Below are 16,375 nucleotides of genomic sequence, written 5' to 3'. Positions count from 1 at the left end.
AGTGGTTAGAGGCTCCTACTTGTTTTTGTAACGTTGACTAAGCAAGTCTTTGATTATTTTTTTTGTTTTGTTTTGTTTTAATTATTTTGTTTAACTCAAACCAGACTAGGACTGGGCATGGCATCTCTCTCGAGTTATATTCATAGGGCTGCATCAAAAACCTTGTTGTAGGTTATTCTGTGCCTTCAGTTACTACCTGGATCAAACCACTGCTTTTTAATGGCTTCTGCCATTATAGCAGAATATAATAGCGTCTGCTGACTGCTGCTCAGCTGGAAGTGGGAGTGTAAGTGTGTTAGTACTTGCTCGCCTCGGCTGTATTCCCCATTTTGGGGATAGGAGATAATGTAGTTGTGAAGCAGTTCCTCAGTCTGTTTCAGTTTTGCCTCTAAAACTTTAATGGCCAGAGAAAAAGCTCGCTCCTTTTGCCTTTGTAAATATAAACGAGCAGTGTCCCTTCTTTATGCCTGCAGTAATAATTGTTGTTTTTTTTTTTTTTTTTTTACCTAAGGATCTCAAAGAACAAGTCAAAAGCCTGTAAATATTTTTATCTTCATTACGGATGAGGAAACAGAGCCCCTCGCCAGAAATCATCATTAAAGCTGGAAACAGGACCCCTGATTTATAGCCTCATGTTCCAACAGCAACTTGGCACAGTTTTCCTTGCACTTTAGTTAATGTATTTTGAAGTTACTACAGTAAGAAGAATGTCTTCATGCCTTGATGCGTGTCAGGGCTAATGTTAAAATCTGTGTGTGTCCTTATTATTTAAGATGCTCCTGGTCATGTCGCATCCCCCAGCTCTACTGAGCCAGGCTGGTGGTTTTGGGGGCAGGAGGGTTGAAGCAGGAAAATGCTAGCAAGGGAGTTGGGAGGTGGAGGAAAAAATAAAGCCGAATCCCAATGTAGTGACTGCATTCTGGTTATATGTTTTAATGCATTCCACATATTGAGAGATCAGTATCATTTTAACGACGGATTTCTCCCGCGCTGTTCCCACATATCCCTTGCTTTCTCGTTGGGATTAAGTGCTCAGCCTCTAGGCGTGATGGTGAGATCTGGTTGGGGAATTTTGCTGGCCTGCCTTCACGGCCAGCAGAGAGCAAAATTGGGTTTTCTTTGGTGTAAATCTTTATCTCTTTTTAATCGAATTTAGAAATGTGACTATGAACACAGAGAGATAGTCTGTCACATCAGTGTCACATTAAAGGCATCGCATTTCTGGAATTTGCAATATAAAAAGTACTGCAATAAAAAAAAAATACTGGAAAAGTAAAATATCCAAATACGCTTGGAAAAAAAAAATCATGGATATGATACGATGGGAGTCTTTTGTCAATTGAACAACACTTACAAATGCGTTATAGCACAAAGCAGCTTAGTGCGGGGAGATGCCGTACAACAGGATGCAACTTGTTTTTATGAAAGCATTTCTTTTTTTTTTTTCCTCCCCAGTATATAACGTAGCAAAAATACTGCAGTAACATTTTTCTCCTTGAGTGCCGAAGCACAGTGTCTGTATTGCTGAATCCAAGTGAACTGCTTGCAACTTCACCTGCCTTGGAAGAGAGAAATGCATTGTCTGCTTGCTTTAAGACCAATTTGGTATCGCTGAAATACATCCTCAGCACTCATTAATGCGTATTGACACGTATCTCAGGGTCTGAGAGAGCGGTTAGTGGCTGGCTGTGAAGTATGGTGCCAAAACATGGCAGAAGCATTGCCTTCGACATAATAAGGGGGGGAAAAGAAATAATTCAGGACCTCTCCCTGCTGCAGATTATATAATGTCCTCAGTTAATCACAAAATATCTCAATTATTCCATTAACCATCTATAAAAAGGAGATAAAATGACTTATCCTAACAAGGCTTTGCAAAGGTGTGTGTGTGTATATATATATATTATTATTTTTTTCCCAAATAGTGTGGTGTTTTCGGACATCAGTGTAGTGGGGACTATTGGAATTAGGTACACATTCACGGATCCACATTCACGGATCCTATTTGTGGTTTTGAATTTCAACTGTGTGTCATTGATTTAATGAGCATGGAAAATATGTGTATAGCTGTACCTCATTACTGCACATTGTGTGCTCAAGAAAAAATGCTAAATATGAAACGAGAGGTTGTGCTTTGTTCGGGGAAAAGAAGTTCTTGCGGCTCGCTGCTTTATAATTGAGTTTAGGTATAACTGCTCATTCTTAAACATTACTCTATAGGAATGCGCCAAAAAAAAAAAAAAAATCAACTAACACCAGTGATGTGATGTGCCCCGCAGGATGGGAAGCCGGTGTAGCCCTTACTTCCAGCTGGTCCAGCATCAGGCTCCGAGCATGAGCACTGGCATCAGTGGGGGTCTGTGGTCTGCAGGGGGGAGCAGCTTGTGCCCCACCATCCCAGGCAAGCGGTCGAAAGCCAAAAAAGACCAAGAGGTGTCCTGTCCTGTCCCCATGGATGGGGACATCACGGCTGTGAGCACATGGGGTGTCCCCAGGGCTCCAGGCTGGGGCTGCTTTGTGTCTTTATCAGTGATCAGACAATTTCCAGTCAGATACTGGATTCACTGCCTGGGCACTAGTTGGGTACCGCTTCCCTAAGCTCGCAGAAAGACCCGAGTTCCTCACAAGGTCTGTTGTGTCACTGATGAATATTTTTGTAGGGTTTACTCAGAACATGTTTCGTGATTTTTTTATTTTATTTTTTTAAATTAAAAATTATTTTATTTTCTTTCACCTTCCAAGTGGAGACTGTACTGCCTTCACTGTAACGCTGCTGCAGAGGTTTGCAGTCTGTGGTCTCACGGACTTTTAAGTCAATTAATTTTTTTTAACATGTAACACCATCCCGTTGGTCAAGGGGTGGATGTCGGCTCTGAGAGGAACCTGGATGTCCCCCCAGAGGAGAGGGTGGTGCCTTTGGAGACTCCTTGGTTCCTTGCAAGGTTACATCCCAGTTACTGAGCTCTGGTTTTTGAGCACCTCAGTCTTTCGGCAGGTGGTACCCAGCCAGAGGTGGTGGGATGCCAACTGCCATGGTCTGATAGCACGTCCAGCCTCCTCGCTAGCGTTTCCTACCGTGAAAGCTGTGGTTTTGCTTTGTGATGTTTAACCAAAACCTTTTGGTTATTCCATCCAGACACTTCTGATAGCAAACCTGATGCCAGCTTTTGCCTCGAGCTTTCCCTGGGCTGTGTTCAGCACCAGCTGCCAGCCCTGATGCCCAATGGCACAGCTGCTGCCTCCCAGGATGCTCAGCCCTGTCTAGGGACTTGCCTAGAATAATGTCCCAGGTCTGATCTGCATGGATTTCAAACCCACAGCTCTTTTCCTCCTCTTTAGTTTTGGAAAAGAATAAAGATATTTGCTTTTCTCCTTCCTGTAGCAATTCTTTTCTTCAACTCTTGATGCAGCTTTAAGCTGCTGACTTTGGCCAGACTCAACTGGGAATCAGGCAGCAAAACATTGATTCACAGCTGGCACATCTGGTTTCTGTTTGCTTTTGAGCTGTGTTTCTAGATGGCAGAGGGATGCAGAGGTGTTACCACCTTTCCAGCGAGCAGCTACATTGTTAAGGGAGTTCAGGAAAGTTCGAATAGGAGCTGAGGCTTCTGTTTTGTGAGTCATGAATGGAGCAAGAGATGGAAAAGGCGAAGAGCAGGGAATGGCAGTGCTGTGGCAGAGAACAGGACCCAGGCAGGGGGCATTTCCCTGCGGAGCGGTGAGCGGCAGCCAGCCCGGGGCGGTGCCAGGCATGCTGGAGGGGAAAGGAGCCGTCCGGACCCTGAGAAAATGTTGGGAAAAGGAGCTAAGCAGGAGACGATGATTTTAAACATCAGCTTCAGCGGGGATGAAAGCAGAGCTGTGTTACAGGCATGTGTAGGGGGGGTGTTTTCTCATATGAAATACAAAAGTAATTTGAAATATTGACTAGTTAAAAATTTAGACTGAAGCATTATTGACAATTCCGGTTAACAGATCCCCAAACAATAATAATAATAATAATAATAACATTATTATTATTATTATCAACAACAACAACAACAATAATAAAGCTCACCTACCTTTGCGTGTCTGCTGTCGCCTGCCATTCCTGTCTAACGATTTGGGTCTGGGTTTGGTGTTGGATGGTGACTTTCCCTTTCCAGTGTTCAGCAGTTTCTCACGTTGGCACCGTCTCAGTCTAACCTTGGCCTCAGTCTAGCTGTCTGCCTGCATGCCTTAACGCTAACAGTTTTGCTTTCTTTGGGATGTTCACTCAATTGCATCCCTCAGGAACATCCAAAATCTTGCCAGGGGAAAAAAATAAAAAATATAAGAGAGAGGAAAAATCCCAGATAAAATACTGTTGTGTTTCATTTTGGTTGAAGGATGGGCTTGCTGTAATCTATGCTAGTTATGAGCTGATCTTCAGGCTGTTGGCAGAGTTATAGTGAGAACATTATTTTCATTGGAGGAGTGGAGGCAATAGTGATGTCTCATTAATGTTGTTTCTGTCCCCCGTACAACAAAAACGTATTTCACGTCACTGTAAAATGTGGATGAGCTGTCCTGCTTTTTTACAGGTACAGAGGAGCAATACCTATTGAGCTACTTGTGTGTGGTTTAGGATTGTGCAGCTTTGTCTAATACCTAGCCTATACCAGCTTCAGAATTCCATTTATTCTGGATGAATTTGAAGAACCATCTCAGCCAAACATATCCCTATAAAGCCTATGGTTTCAATTATCAATCGTCTCCTTTTTCTAACTTCACATTTCATCATCATTGATGTAATTTTCCTTATATTTTTATTGCTGCCTGTCTTACTGCTGCTCACATCTTGCAGCCTGACTAGGATTGTGATTTTAATCAGACAACCTCTCCGTGGTTTCAGACCTAAGTGCTTCTGCAGGGAAGGAGACGCTTCTGTGTCGAGATCTGGATGCTGCTCACAGGTTTTATTTTACTTTCTGGGTTTGCATATCTGTTTCCATCTTTGGACAACTGACTTCAAAAGAAGAATCTAAACAAACCAAGCAAAACTAAACAAGCAAACAAAAAACCCCTTTGGTTTTCTGCCAGTTAGCTATGGCGTATTTATATGCGTATATCAAGGTAGTATGTGTGCTTTGATTATTGAAAGAGACACCAAGAAATTCACAAGCGTCACTGTGATCAGCTAAGGTGTCTTCACAGATTGAAGCTGCCGAGTTGTGTGGGGCAACTCCTGCATCCGTTGCACTCGCCGATGGCTGGGATTTGCGCATCCATCTGGTGCCAGTAGGCACTGGAAAGATGCTGTTGCTGGAAAACCATACCGAATGCATGCAGCTAGTTACAGTTTCTTTCTACTTCTACAGCAGAAGCAGTCTTAATTACTTGGAGATGATCCTGGGAGATATCGTAGCTGTTAATTTGGTGGGAATATTCATTTATATTGCGTAATTTTTTGATGTTTGTGTCAGGAAACAAGGAGTAATGTTTAATGGCTGCAGTCCAGCCCATTTGTGTCAACATCTGTGATACGAAAATGAAGTTGCTTTCCAGGGAAGGAGCAGAGGGAAGGAGCAGGCCATTAAAAAGCAAACAAACCCGACTGGTTTCCTTGGCCTGTTTGCTGGAATTTCAGGCAGGGTGGGTGGCATTTGGGTCTGGGATGTCCCCGGTCAGTGGTGGCGCACCCAGGGCAGTCGGAGGCAGAGGTTTAGCTCACCCTGAGCTCGGCTCAGCTGCCCACGGATGGGCATCCAGGTCTGTCCGGAACAGCCCCCGGCACGCGGGGTGTCCTTCAGTCAAGGAAAGGAGAATCTGGGGCACTAGTCTTTTTACATATTCCTTCTCAATTCAGTTTTTTCTAAATTATTCTGTTCTGCGTTTCCTGTGGTTTCCCATGTTTCCTTGAAGCTCTCCTTGGCTTGCCTCACCTACTGTATTTATGAACTCCCCTCTTGCAACTCCGGAATAGTTTCATTAATCCAGTACCACTCTTAACCTTATGTATATCTATCTTTTCTTGCCATGGTTGTGCCTTTTCCTGTGGCTTTCCAAGACCTGACTTTAATACCAGGCTATAAAAAGCCCTTTCTCGCTTTCCCAAAAGCTGCTATTTTTCTGCCTTCAAATTGCTCCCTTGGGTTCAACCTGTAAGCAGCTCGAAGACTGCCATTTGATACACTTTTTATACATCTGTACAATGATTTTTCTACTTTTCCCATCAGTAAGAATCTGTGAAAGCCCCGGTCTCATGGGTCCGTTATTGATCAGTCGTTTTATATTCCCCATTCCCGACAAAAAAAAATGTTTTATTCCGTTACGTTGTTTTTTGGGTTTTTTTGTTTTTTTTTTTAAGGGATGACAACTGTCTCTTTTGCTCTCATAGATCCAGGTTTGCACAAGCAGCAGTTTTTCCTGCAGCGACCGTCGAACGTGGTGGCCATGGAAGGGAAGGATGCTGTTCTGGAGTGCTGCGTTTCTGGGTACCCCCCTCCCACCTTCATGTGGCTGCGAGGAGATGAAGTGCTCCCCATCAGGTATCTCAGCCCTTTGGGGGTCGTGTGGGTAACGCCATATTTCCTTGAGCAAAGCAAAGGGAAACCACTGAGTAACGTTTTAAGGGCAGTGGAGTGGGCTTGGGGGGGATGAGATTATCCTCTTAAATGATAGTGGTGCTGGATGTGTCTTCTAACCTGCTGCTGTAACTCATCTCCGCACCAAATCTGAGGGTGGAATTTGATCATAAATGTCACCTGGCTGGTGTTTAAAATGGAAGTGTAAAGCTATTATCAGCAAAGATCATGGCTGAGAATTACTTAACAGCATAATTTACTGGGTGTATTTTTCTAGATGGAGAAGAGCGCCTCTAACGCACTGCTGACTTGTGTTATCCCTGTTTCAGGTCCAAAAAGTATTCGTTACTGGCTGGGAGTAACCTCCTCATATCCAACGTGACTGACGACGATTCTGGGACGTACACGTGTGTAGTCACCTACAAAAACGAAAACAGCAGCGGCTCCGCAGAGCTGTCGGTGATGGGTGAGTATCCGGCATGCGCACACTTTGTTTTTCCAACAATGTTTGCAGTTAGTCCCTTCTCCAGAATGCCTGACTTTTCAAGATTCCCATAAATGCAAACTGTGGGAGTCCCTTCCCTGCTTTGATTCTGATTTTTATGTAGTTGCACCCATGGAAACCCAAGTCCTGTGAATCTTTGAATGCTTCCCACCATGCCCAGTAGCCTTGCTGTTACCGAGCATCTTTTGCTATCAGATGCTAAATGCTTTCTGTACGTGGTCCTTTCCCTTTATTTCTCTTCTGAAGCCTTATTTTTAGCATTCCAGTGGATGTCCCTGTTCATGATATCAAGCACAGTGAGTTGAAAATTAGATTGGTAGCTGGTTTTGTGGGTTTTGTTCTGTTTTTGTTGGGTTTTATTTTTTTTTTTTTTTGTGGTGGTGTTTTGCGGTTTTGTTTTGGTTTTTTTTAGCACCCTGAACAGTCAATATGGTAAGAGAAGAAAATCAATGTATCTTCTCATCAAATTAACAAAAGTCCAAGTTAAATTCCTGGAGCTCCTGTCTCGGCAGTGATTCTCTGAGGGTTCCCACTGTTAAATCTTCTGAAAGCGCCCCCTAACAGAACCTGCTTTCCCCCACGCTTCTTCCTCATGGCAAATATTAATGGAATCCAAAAAGTGTTTTAATCTACTTGCTGCCTTTCTTTCCTTTTTCTTTATTTAAACCATTGAACAATAGCAGGGTACATTAGTGTTATTCAGTCATATCTAAGGAACAACACCGTTAATACTTAGTCAAACAATAACGTGTTTCAATGTGTTGTTCATTTTGCATTCTGGCTTTAAAGCTTATGCATGAAAAGTACTTTCATTAGTGAATAAAGCCTTAATTTGGATTATAGGATATTCACCGCTTGTATAACAATATCCTTTTATCAAGCCATAATAAAATGGAATAATTACTGGTGATGGAGGGTTCAGTTCTATTTCTTTAGTTACATTAAAGTCATACATTGTTTCACTGGTTAAAAACAAAACCGTGGCTTTATGATTGTGGAAGTTCATGTATTATGGAATTGGTTTTATTATAAGGAATCAAATCCTGTAAAGGCAGGTGAGGATTTGGGCGGTATGCTTTTTTTACCTCACTGAAATATGTGGATTTCAACTCTAGCGTGCAGCAGGTTGGCTGCAAAATAGAAATAAATGTCACGGGTTTTTTTCCCCAGCAACAGATTGCAGGATCTATTGGTAAGAGCAACTGTGGCTTGGAGGATTGTGGCAGAGATTATTGCGTAGATCATTTCTGACCGTGCAGTTCCTGTGAAAATTAATAAGAGTTTTGCATCCAAGTCGTTTATGGACCTTTTAAAAAATTTATCCCTGTCTGCATTCTGTCGGCGCTGCATCTAGCTTTGGCTTTATCACGCCCTCTGCTCTAAGTGTCATGTCGAAGTTAAAGGTACATGAATTTTCATCCCCATTGAGAGCTGCTTGCTGGCAAGATGACCCAAGTGTTAAGATGAGTATAAGATGATGAAAATCTCCAAGAGGAGACGACAGAGTGCCAGGACAGTCCTAAGCATGAAGCTAAACCGACTCGAAGATGGAAGCTGCCACCATTGCTGGCCCCTTGCAGTCTCAAGGGGAAACCAAAACTGCATTGCCGTGGCACGATGCGACTGTATTCCCCTTGTGGGAGGGTGAAAGATTTCTTGGGTGAAGTTTCTTGTCCACGTATGGAATTCACAAATACAGAACAAGGGGGGGGGGGGGGGGGGGGGGAGCGGAAAAAGTTTTAAGTTTGTAAGTTAGGCACAATATTAATGTCCATTTCTTATTTTCACGTGTGCATCACTCATTTGTGACGCTTACCTGAAAAAGAAACATGGTGTTCATGTATATTTATATTAATAATGGAAAATGTTCCAAGGAAATGACATGACTAAGCTGGAGGGATGATGACAGCAGTCCCCTGATACCTGTCTTTCCAGAACGATGTACCAGGGTTAGGAACTTGCTCGGAATGGGTTTGGTTGTTGAATCCATCCTTGCCAGTTGGAAGCCCTCAAATGCACAGAAGTTTCTCGTGTAATTGTAATATCTCATAAACAGACTACTTAATTGTTAGGATTATTTTCTTCTTTGGCTAGATACAGATGCAGATATTTCTGTGTGTTTCCTTAAGAGTTTGTGTGCTTGTTTATTTAACAAAGTGTAAATTGCCCATCTGTGTTGCCTTGTAAGACTTACATTAATATTTTTTTTAATGTTGGTGTACCCTGTTAATGTATCTATAGTGCAAAGGGGGATAAATGAGGCGTTTGCAGTCAGAGTGCAAAAGAATTTTAACAGTCCAATAATTATCTCCTCTGAAGCCTGAGCAGACAACATCAGATCAAAGTTACTTACATCACATGGTAACAAGATGCTTTTGATCTTTTAAATAATGAGGCTATTTGCAAGAAACAGAGTGCCTTTCACAATGGAGTTCCTGTGAGTTCTTCTAAAGAGCTAAAAATAGCTGCTTCTGCATTGGACATAGGTCTGAAATTGCAAGAGGTGACCAGATTTGCAAGAAGAGAGAATATATTTTGCAATGTTTAAATTTTGTATCGTGGCCTTTCGGCAATATTTTCACCCCATCTCCCCGCGTGACGAAAATGAAGAGGTGCAGTGCAGTGTACCTGGTTACTATATAAATCATCTATGTACTCGGGAGCTTGAGAGCTTAGTGTTTCAACAAATGTTTGAAGATGATGGAACGTGTTAACCAGTGTCAACTACAATTATTTTCTAAATATTGTCTAGCTTTCAGAAGTGTATTTTGGGCTTGCTCCCTTTTGGCTTCTGTGGGTTTTTATATAGCTTTTCTGTTTCGTGCGGTGTTAAATGAAACTGAAAACTTGCTTAGCTGTTTTGGCATAGGATCACCCCTGCCCCAACTCCCTGAATGTTCTGAAAGTGACGTAAATCCAGAAAAAAGTTTTCCGTACCCTGTTACCTGCTTGTGGGAGCTCACTCCCATTGCAGCCCGGATAAATGCCTGGGGTTTCGGGTTCTGGGAAGGATCTAATTGTAGAAACCAGCTTTCTGTAGGTGATCGTAACTGAGTTGATCGATTTGGTGATAGATTGTCATGCGTTATTTATTTTTCTTCCTGCTTAATATCTGGGTTGTCCCTTAATTGCAGCGAAGAGCAAATTAGAATTGTACTGATACTACAGGCAAGAGCATCGCGTCTTCCAAGAGCTGAGTTTTGTCCAATGTTATTTGCATAATACTGCATATATTCAGAATTAAAGTATCAATGCTTTTTAATTGGGCAGCTGTTCTTAAATGGATCAAGACTGAGCTCATTTCCACCCACCCCTTAAAATGTCCTTTAAGGAAGAACAGAGAAAGTAACAGTTTTCCATTAGCATTGGGTCAGGAATGCTGGTTTTGAGATACTTTTAGGTAACTGCCTAATAGTAAGAATAAGCAGTAGCAAAAAGCAAAAAACCCCAAACAAACAAACAACAACAAAAAACCCCCCACAACCCTGAATCTGGAAGACAGTGTTTGCAGAAAAACACTGCTGCTAATTTTTACCAAGCATCTGTATGTATAAGCTCCAAATGACTCGACTGCAATTTGGAAGCATTTTTTTCCTATGCAAATGCCTTTTCCTAGGGAGTTTTTCATCCAAAGCAATTTTAGTACTAGTTTTGGTTGCCATTGCAGATGAAAAGCTACATTAAAGGTAAGGCCACGTGAGGAGCGATGATAAGCACCACGCATCTCTGTCAAATCAGTTTTACTTCTGACTCCGCCGCATCAATTCCTGTAGCAAAATGTTGGTTTTTTTCAGAGATCAAGGTCAGGGAAAGTGCTGAGGAAAGCAGGGGCAGATCACGTCGTGGTGTGTGAATCGCTAAGGTAGTGAGTAGGATTAAGAGGGAAGCCTGCATCACCATAACGTGGCGTGCCACGGCAGCGAAAGCGTGACAAATGAGATGCCTTCACACGCTGCCTCCGCGCGCGCCACCAGAGCTGCTCTCCCACAAATGCTGCAGGCCTGAAAGATTTACAAAAGGACTTACCCTCTGCCGCTGGTGTTAAACCCAGTGACATACCCTGGTGGTAGATGATCACTGAAAAATAATTTCCAGAATAGGGAGGATTACCCGCTGATAGAAACCTGTGGAGAAGCAGGCAGGTGTTGGCAGTGGATGGACGCAGTCTTGGTGAGCCCAAGAAACATTGAGTAACCTCTGAGGATCTGTCTCTGTCATCCCACACTGCGGGGAAGTTAATTTTACTCATGTCTTGCTATCTCGTTGAAGAAAGCAAGCCCAGAAGAGGCAATTTAATTATCCTCTGCTCCGAGTTTCGAGTTCCTTATGGAACAGGGTATATCTATATGGGAGCTGACGGGGCAGAGCAGCACTGTAATCCATGATAAATCTTGGGATGGTTTGAGGCAAAAATGAGACAAATAAACATGAACCCCGATCTCTCCCCAAAGCAAAGGCTGCCTCTCTCCCATTCGTTTTGCTGATGAATTTTGATAGTGAAAAGTGCTTCCATGCAAACGGCAACGTTGATACCATCCATTATATTTCCTGTAGGTATAACTTTGAGTCTGTGCCGTGGCAATGTAGGTGTCCCATCCCTACAGCTCCTCTCTCAAGTCAAGCAGTGTCCAATGTGTTGTTCTGACTCCCCTTTCCCAGAAAGCTGATGGAGCTTGTGGTACCTATTTCTCATTGAGACAAAAGAGGAAAATGAGTGGCACGGTCACCTGGAAATATGGAAGCCAGATATTTAGACCAGGCTTTGAGAAGAAGCTTTTTTTCAGGGTATTGATGTGGGGCAGGCAGCCCAGCCTCTGTTGGCAGTGCTGGGTTTACCTGCTGGAATGGAACCAGGCTTTTGGAGATGAAGGTGATGGACTAATGGGTCAATAGCTCCTTCTGTGCTCACATCCCTTTATTTAGAGAATTGCAAAAATGTGTTACCTAATCAATAGCGTTCAGTGCAGTGGTGGTTGGTTGTGTTGGGTTTTTGTTTGGGTTTTTTTTTTTGTTTTTGGTTGGTTGGTTGGTTTTTTTTATCCAGGAAAAATATCTTTGGAGAGTGTTATGCAACTGAAGCTGAAATGTTTCCTTTTGAAACCACTGCGTTGCTGACGGAGAGTGTGTGTGCGTGCACGGCCCTGAATGCAAGTAGCGACAGCAAAATGATGTCACGGGGGTACCCTGTAGCCCATGTCAAAAGTATTTCCTTGAAGGATTTTTTTTTTTTTTCTCTCGTAAGGACAGGTTTTTATTCCAAGTTCCTCCGTTTCTCTTGATCTCGGGTTTGTTTTGCCTTCTGGAGGGTTGCCCTTGCAAAGTGGAAAAGCATAAGGGTGGCAACAGTTTCAAAGTATGAGGGGGGTGGGGTGGGCTGTCCTTGCTGAGCCTGGTGTGTGAATTTTATTAGTAGGACACTTGAAAACGGGGTACAGGGTGGCATCTGCCTGCCTAAATGCCCAGCACTTCAGCTGTCATGCTGAGTCAGTGCAGAGTTCTGCAGAAATTTTTGCAGTTTTCCTTTTACATGTGAACAAGCTTGACATTATGGTGCTTTTTTATATATCTGTATCTATCTCAGTATCTTAAATTCCATAAAGCAGTTCAGCTAAGCAGTCCCAGCAGCACCACTGGCTTTTCCAGCACCCTCAATGAGTCAAGAAACTCATGGCATGACTGAGTGCCCTTGAGACAGACAAAATATTGGCATAGGGGTGAGTGGTGACATCACTGCTGCAAATTTAAAGCTGATGAAATTGGTTTTGCTTTTTAAACAGTGTTAAATGAACCTGCGGAGCTTCCTGTTAGAGCGTGGCCTTGGGGCCAAGGGATTTCCAGCCCGATTTCAAGATTTGGCATTGTTTTATCGAGTGTGGGCATATTGAACACCAAAGAAAATAGGGTTTCAACAGGGTCTTGTGTGTGACGGTGGCTTTATATAAAAAGACAGATCTGTGTATATATATATTTTTATATATATATATATTTGTGTGTGAGGAAGTCAAGGTTGACTCAATCCTTTATGGGAAGAAGCATCCACTTCTGTGTAATAATTATTAGGCATTTTATATATATATTATATATAACATCTACATAATATATATGTATAATATAACATCTATATAATAATTAATAGGCACGTCTTATGCTGTACTTATTTACCATAAAGTTTCCCCCAGCTTACTTGATGCTTTTGATACAGTTGATGCAGTCTGATCATCGAGAACTTCCCTATAGGTTTGGGTATTTATTTCCCCCCCCCCCCCCCCCCCCCCCCTTTGATGTCTTATTTTGCTTTTAGAGCAGTTGAAAGAATTTTGTTCTGAGTGTTTTTGGTTTTTTCCCCTTGAACGGGGTCTGTGAATGATGAGGTGAATGCCTGCTTGCAGGCAAGGGGGAGCTCATCGCAGTAATGGTGTGCGATTGAAGGACCGTCAGGTAATTTTTATTGCCACGGATGGAATAGAAGCTGAGTGCCTAATTCAGACCATTCTGGAAACGTAATTCATGTCAATGCATCACGAGTATCAAACACTTATTCAGCACCTGACACTTGTAAAAAGCAGTTGAGTGAAACTCTTAATGTTGCCGTTTTCTGATAATGGTGTTTAAATTCAATCCCATTAAAAATAAATACACCTAACAAGCTCTGCAATACTGGTGCTCACTTGGTTGCTCATAGGAAAATTGCTGTGTCTGGGTGTGATCTACAGGTTTACGTTTAAATATTCATGCAGAAACCCCTTTGAATCCAGAGGCAGATGAATGCTGGAGGCTTAATGATACCAGATCTCCACGTAATCTGCTTTTAAAATTTTTAATTTTGGGGATCAGCTTGCACGAGTTGCAGAGATATTCTGCCCAGGAGCTTTTAATGTGGACTCAGTGAAAAGTCTTTGGGGTAAAAGCCAAACTGTGGTGGGTCAGCTTGACCTGCGGTGACTTTTTGGAGCTGAAGTGCCCATTTGAGGGTCTCCTTTATAGGTCCAGTGCCTTTTTTCAAAATTTTTCAAAACCACCGAATATCTCCTTTGAAATTGAGTTGTACAGAAGGTGTTGGAACCGTGGTGGGATGTCAGGCTCCGCTGGACGACGTGGGGCTTTTGCACTGAAGGTAGTGGGAAGAGCTTAACTTCAGTGGTAGGACTGAGCCATAGGTGATGTCAGAAGACCTAGAGCTGCTCTTTCAGCAATTTTTAATGGATGTTGGGATTAAAACCCCACGTATCTTCTGTATAAATCTCCTGGGTTTCAAAAGCACTATTAATTTATTTATAAAATAATTTATTTATTACTTTGTAATTGTGGAAGTGTCACATAATGCCAGTTACTGCATTTTGATATTTATAGCTAAGTATGAATCAAGTTTCTCTTTTCAGAGAGTTCAGCGGGATAAGACAAAACACAAGGAAACCCAGGGAATATGTATATTTTCTGCCACTGTGCAGTTCCTTGGCTGTGGCATCTGCTTGTAGCATTCAGCTGCTTCTGTGAACATCTAATAACAAGGCTAGGAATCCTTCATAGTATGGTATAATAATTTATACATTAGCGTGGTTTAGCACCCTGCTATTTCCAATATGGCGAGCATGTTGTATACTTTCTTAAAAAATGCAAAATGACAAGGAAAGAAGACACAAATGAAATGAGTTTCCCCATATTGCTGGCCAGGTTTGAGAAATAAAAACAACAGATGTCTGCATACATTTTAAACAGCGTGTTTAAAAAAAAACAACAGCAGCCCATGAAACAAAAAAAACAAAACAGTTGTTTGTTTGGGTTTTTTAGAACTAAATGTTTTAGGCAGAAAGCTTCCTTGGAGAGGAGTGATTCCCAGTGCTTAACCTGACCCTTGGCTGTTCAGCTCTTTATAGTCCATTTCTTTGTCTCAATGGAGTGAAGAGCTGGGTTACTTCCGAGAATCATGTTTTCTCTCTTGTACTATAAATCGAGAACCGCTTGAATACATATTGTAAGGAGAGAAGGAGTTTCTTTTGCCCTTGGAGTGGTTTGCGCTTTATTCCCAGGCTCGCCAGAGCACTTTCTGCAGCAAAGTACTCGAGAATGAAGTCACAGCCTGGTACTTGCAAAAGACGGTCAAAGTACATAATCTCATTGCAAAGCACACTCATGTCATTTAAAAATAAATACATTTGGTCCATGTATTACGATTCCTTTTAGTTGAAACATGTGTTGTATAGCCTTTAGGAACAGAGTGCACAGGCAGTTAGCAAGCACGTTTAAGTGAGAGCAGATGCAGCCGTGCGGCCATGGGGTGGGCTGCGTTTTCTCAGAGTCTCTTCCAGACTGATTTTCAACATCCCTTTTATCATTATCAGAGTAGTTCTGTTGGTGGAGGGCAATTTTTTTTTTTTTTTTTTTTTCTTCTTCTCTCTCTGAAGCATCACCTCTTTAAAATCAGAGGTAAGGCAGAATTTTGCAGGTAAGAGGAAAGCTGGCATTGCTGCATTTACGCGCTGTTGTAATTCCCTGCGCGCTCTGTGTATGACATGAGATGAGTGGCAGCGCTCATGAGAGCTTTGGGTTTCTTTTTTGTTCCCTTTGCCTTCTGGCTCTGATTTGATTATTGCTTATAAAAGGTCCTAACTGAAATGAACGGTGAACTGCACTTTGTTATGGCGTAGTTCCCATTCAGCTCTGTAGTTAACACAAATTAATGCAGCTGTCAAAATTCAGTTATTAAAAAAGAAGGCAGGAGAGTGGCCGAGACTGAAAAATATCTGTGACTCATAACGAACGTATCTAAGCGGTATTCCCGTGGCTTTTTCCAGCTTTTGCTATTTTTCAGATTCCAAAAAGTGTTTTATGTTGCCTTCAGCGATACACTTGCTGGGAAAGTATTTACAGCTAACGGTCGTGGTGATGCGTTGAACCACTTGGTGCTTTGAGACGACTCAAATTCAGCATGTGAAATATGTATTTTCCACTTGCGAGGGAGAGGATCTCAAAAGTCTTTTGAGCAAATGGTTCTGATGAGTTTAACTAGAAAATATTGAGCAGAGTGTAGAACAGGCTTGCTATGAGGTGCCTGGGTTAATGTGTACATTTATTAGTTCAGACAAACAGTTCGCTATGCCGGGGGAAGGAGCAAACTCAATTTAGACACTGACTGCGTCATCGTTCATAGGAACTGCATAAACAAGCTGGCACTGAATTTGCTGTGACTGCTAAATAATTGCAGCTTTTGAAAGAACAGGATTTCTTTTTTTCTTTTTTTTTTTTTTCCTCACTGCCCAAGGGAGATGTTCAACACCAGCATAAGTTCTTTCTCATAAGTATATTTAGATATATAGTTAGACAGTTA

The 16,375-nt window shown here is 42.2% G+C and overlaps 1 protein-coding gene across 2 annotated transcripts in view; it reads left to right on the top strand.

The window, feature by feature from the left end:
• The window catches only part of DCC (DCC netrin 1 receptor), a 563,445-nt gene that overhangs the window by 268,056 nt on the left and 279,014 nt on the right, over positions 1 to 16,375 (top strand). For both annotated transcript variants that reach the window (XM_080371917.1, XM_080371916.1), the window contains exons 4-5: positions 6,359 to 6,509; positions 6,875 to 7,011. In XM_080371917.1, coding sequence (XP_080228043.1) covers positions 6,359 to 6,509; positions 6,875 to 7,011 — 288 coding nt within the window. The remainder of the gene's footprint in view (positions 1 to 6,358; positions 6,510 to 6,874; positions 7,012 to 16,375) is intronic.

The sequence above is a fragment of the Falco punctatus genome (genome assembly GCF_963210335.1).
Source record: "Falco punctatus genome assembly, chromosome: Z".
Lineage (NCBI taxonomy): Eukaryota > Metazoa > Chordata > Aves > Falconiformes > Falconidae > Falco > Falco punctatus.
Note: the sequence above shows the minus strand (reverse complement) of the source record. Positions and strands in the feature narration are given on the sequence as shown.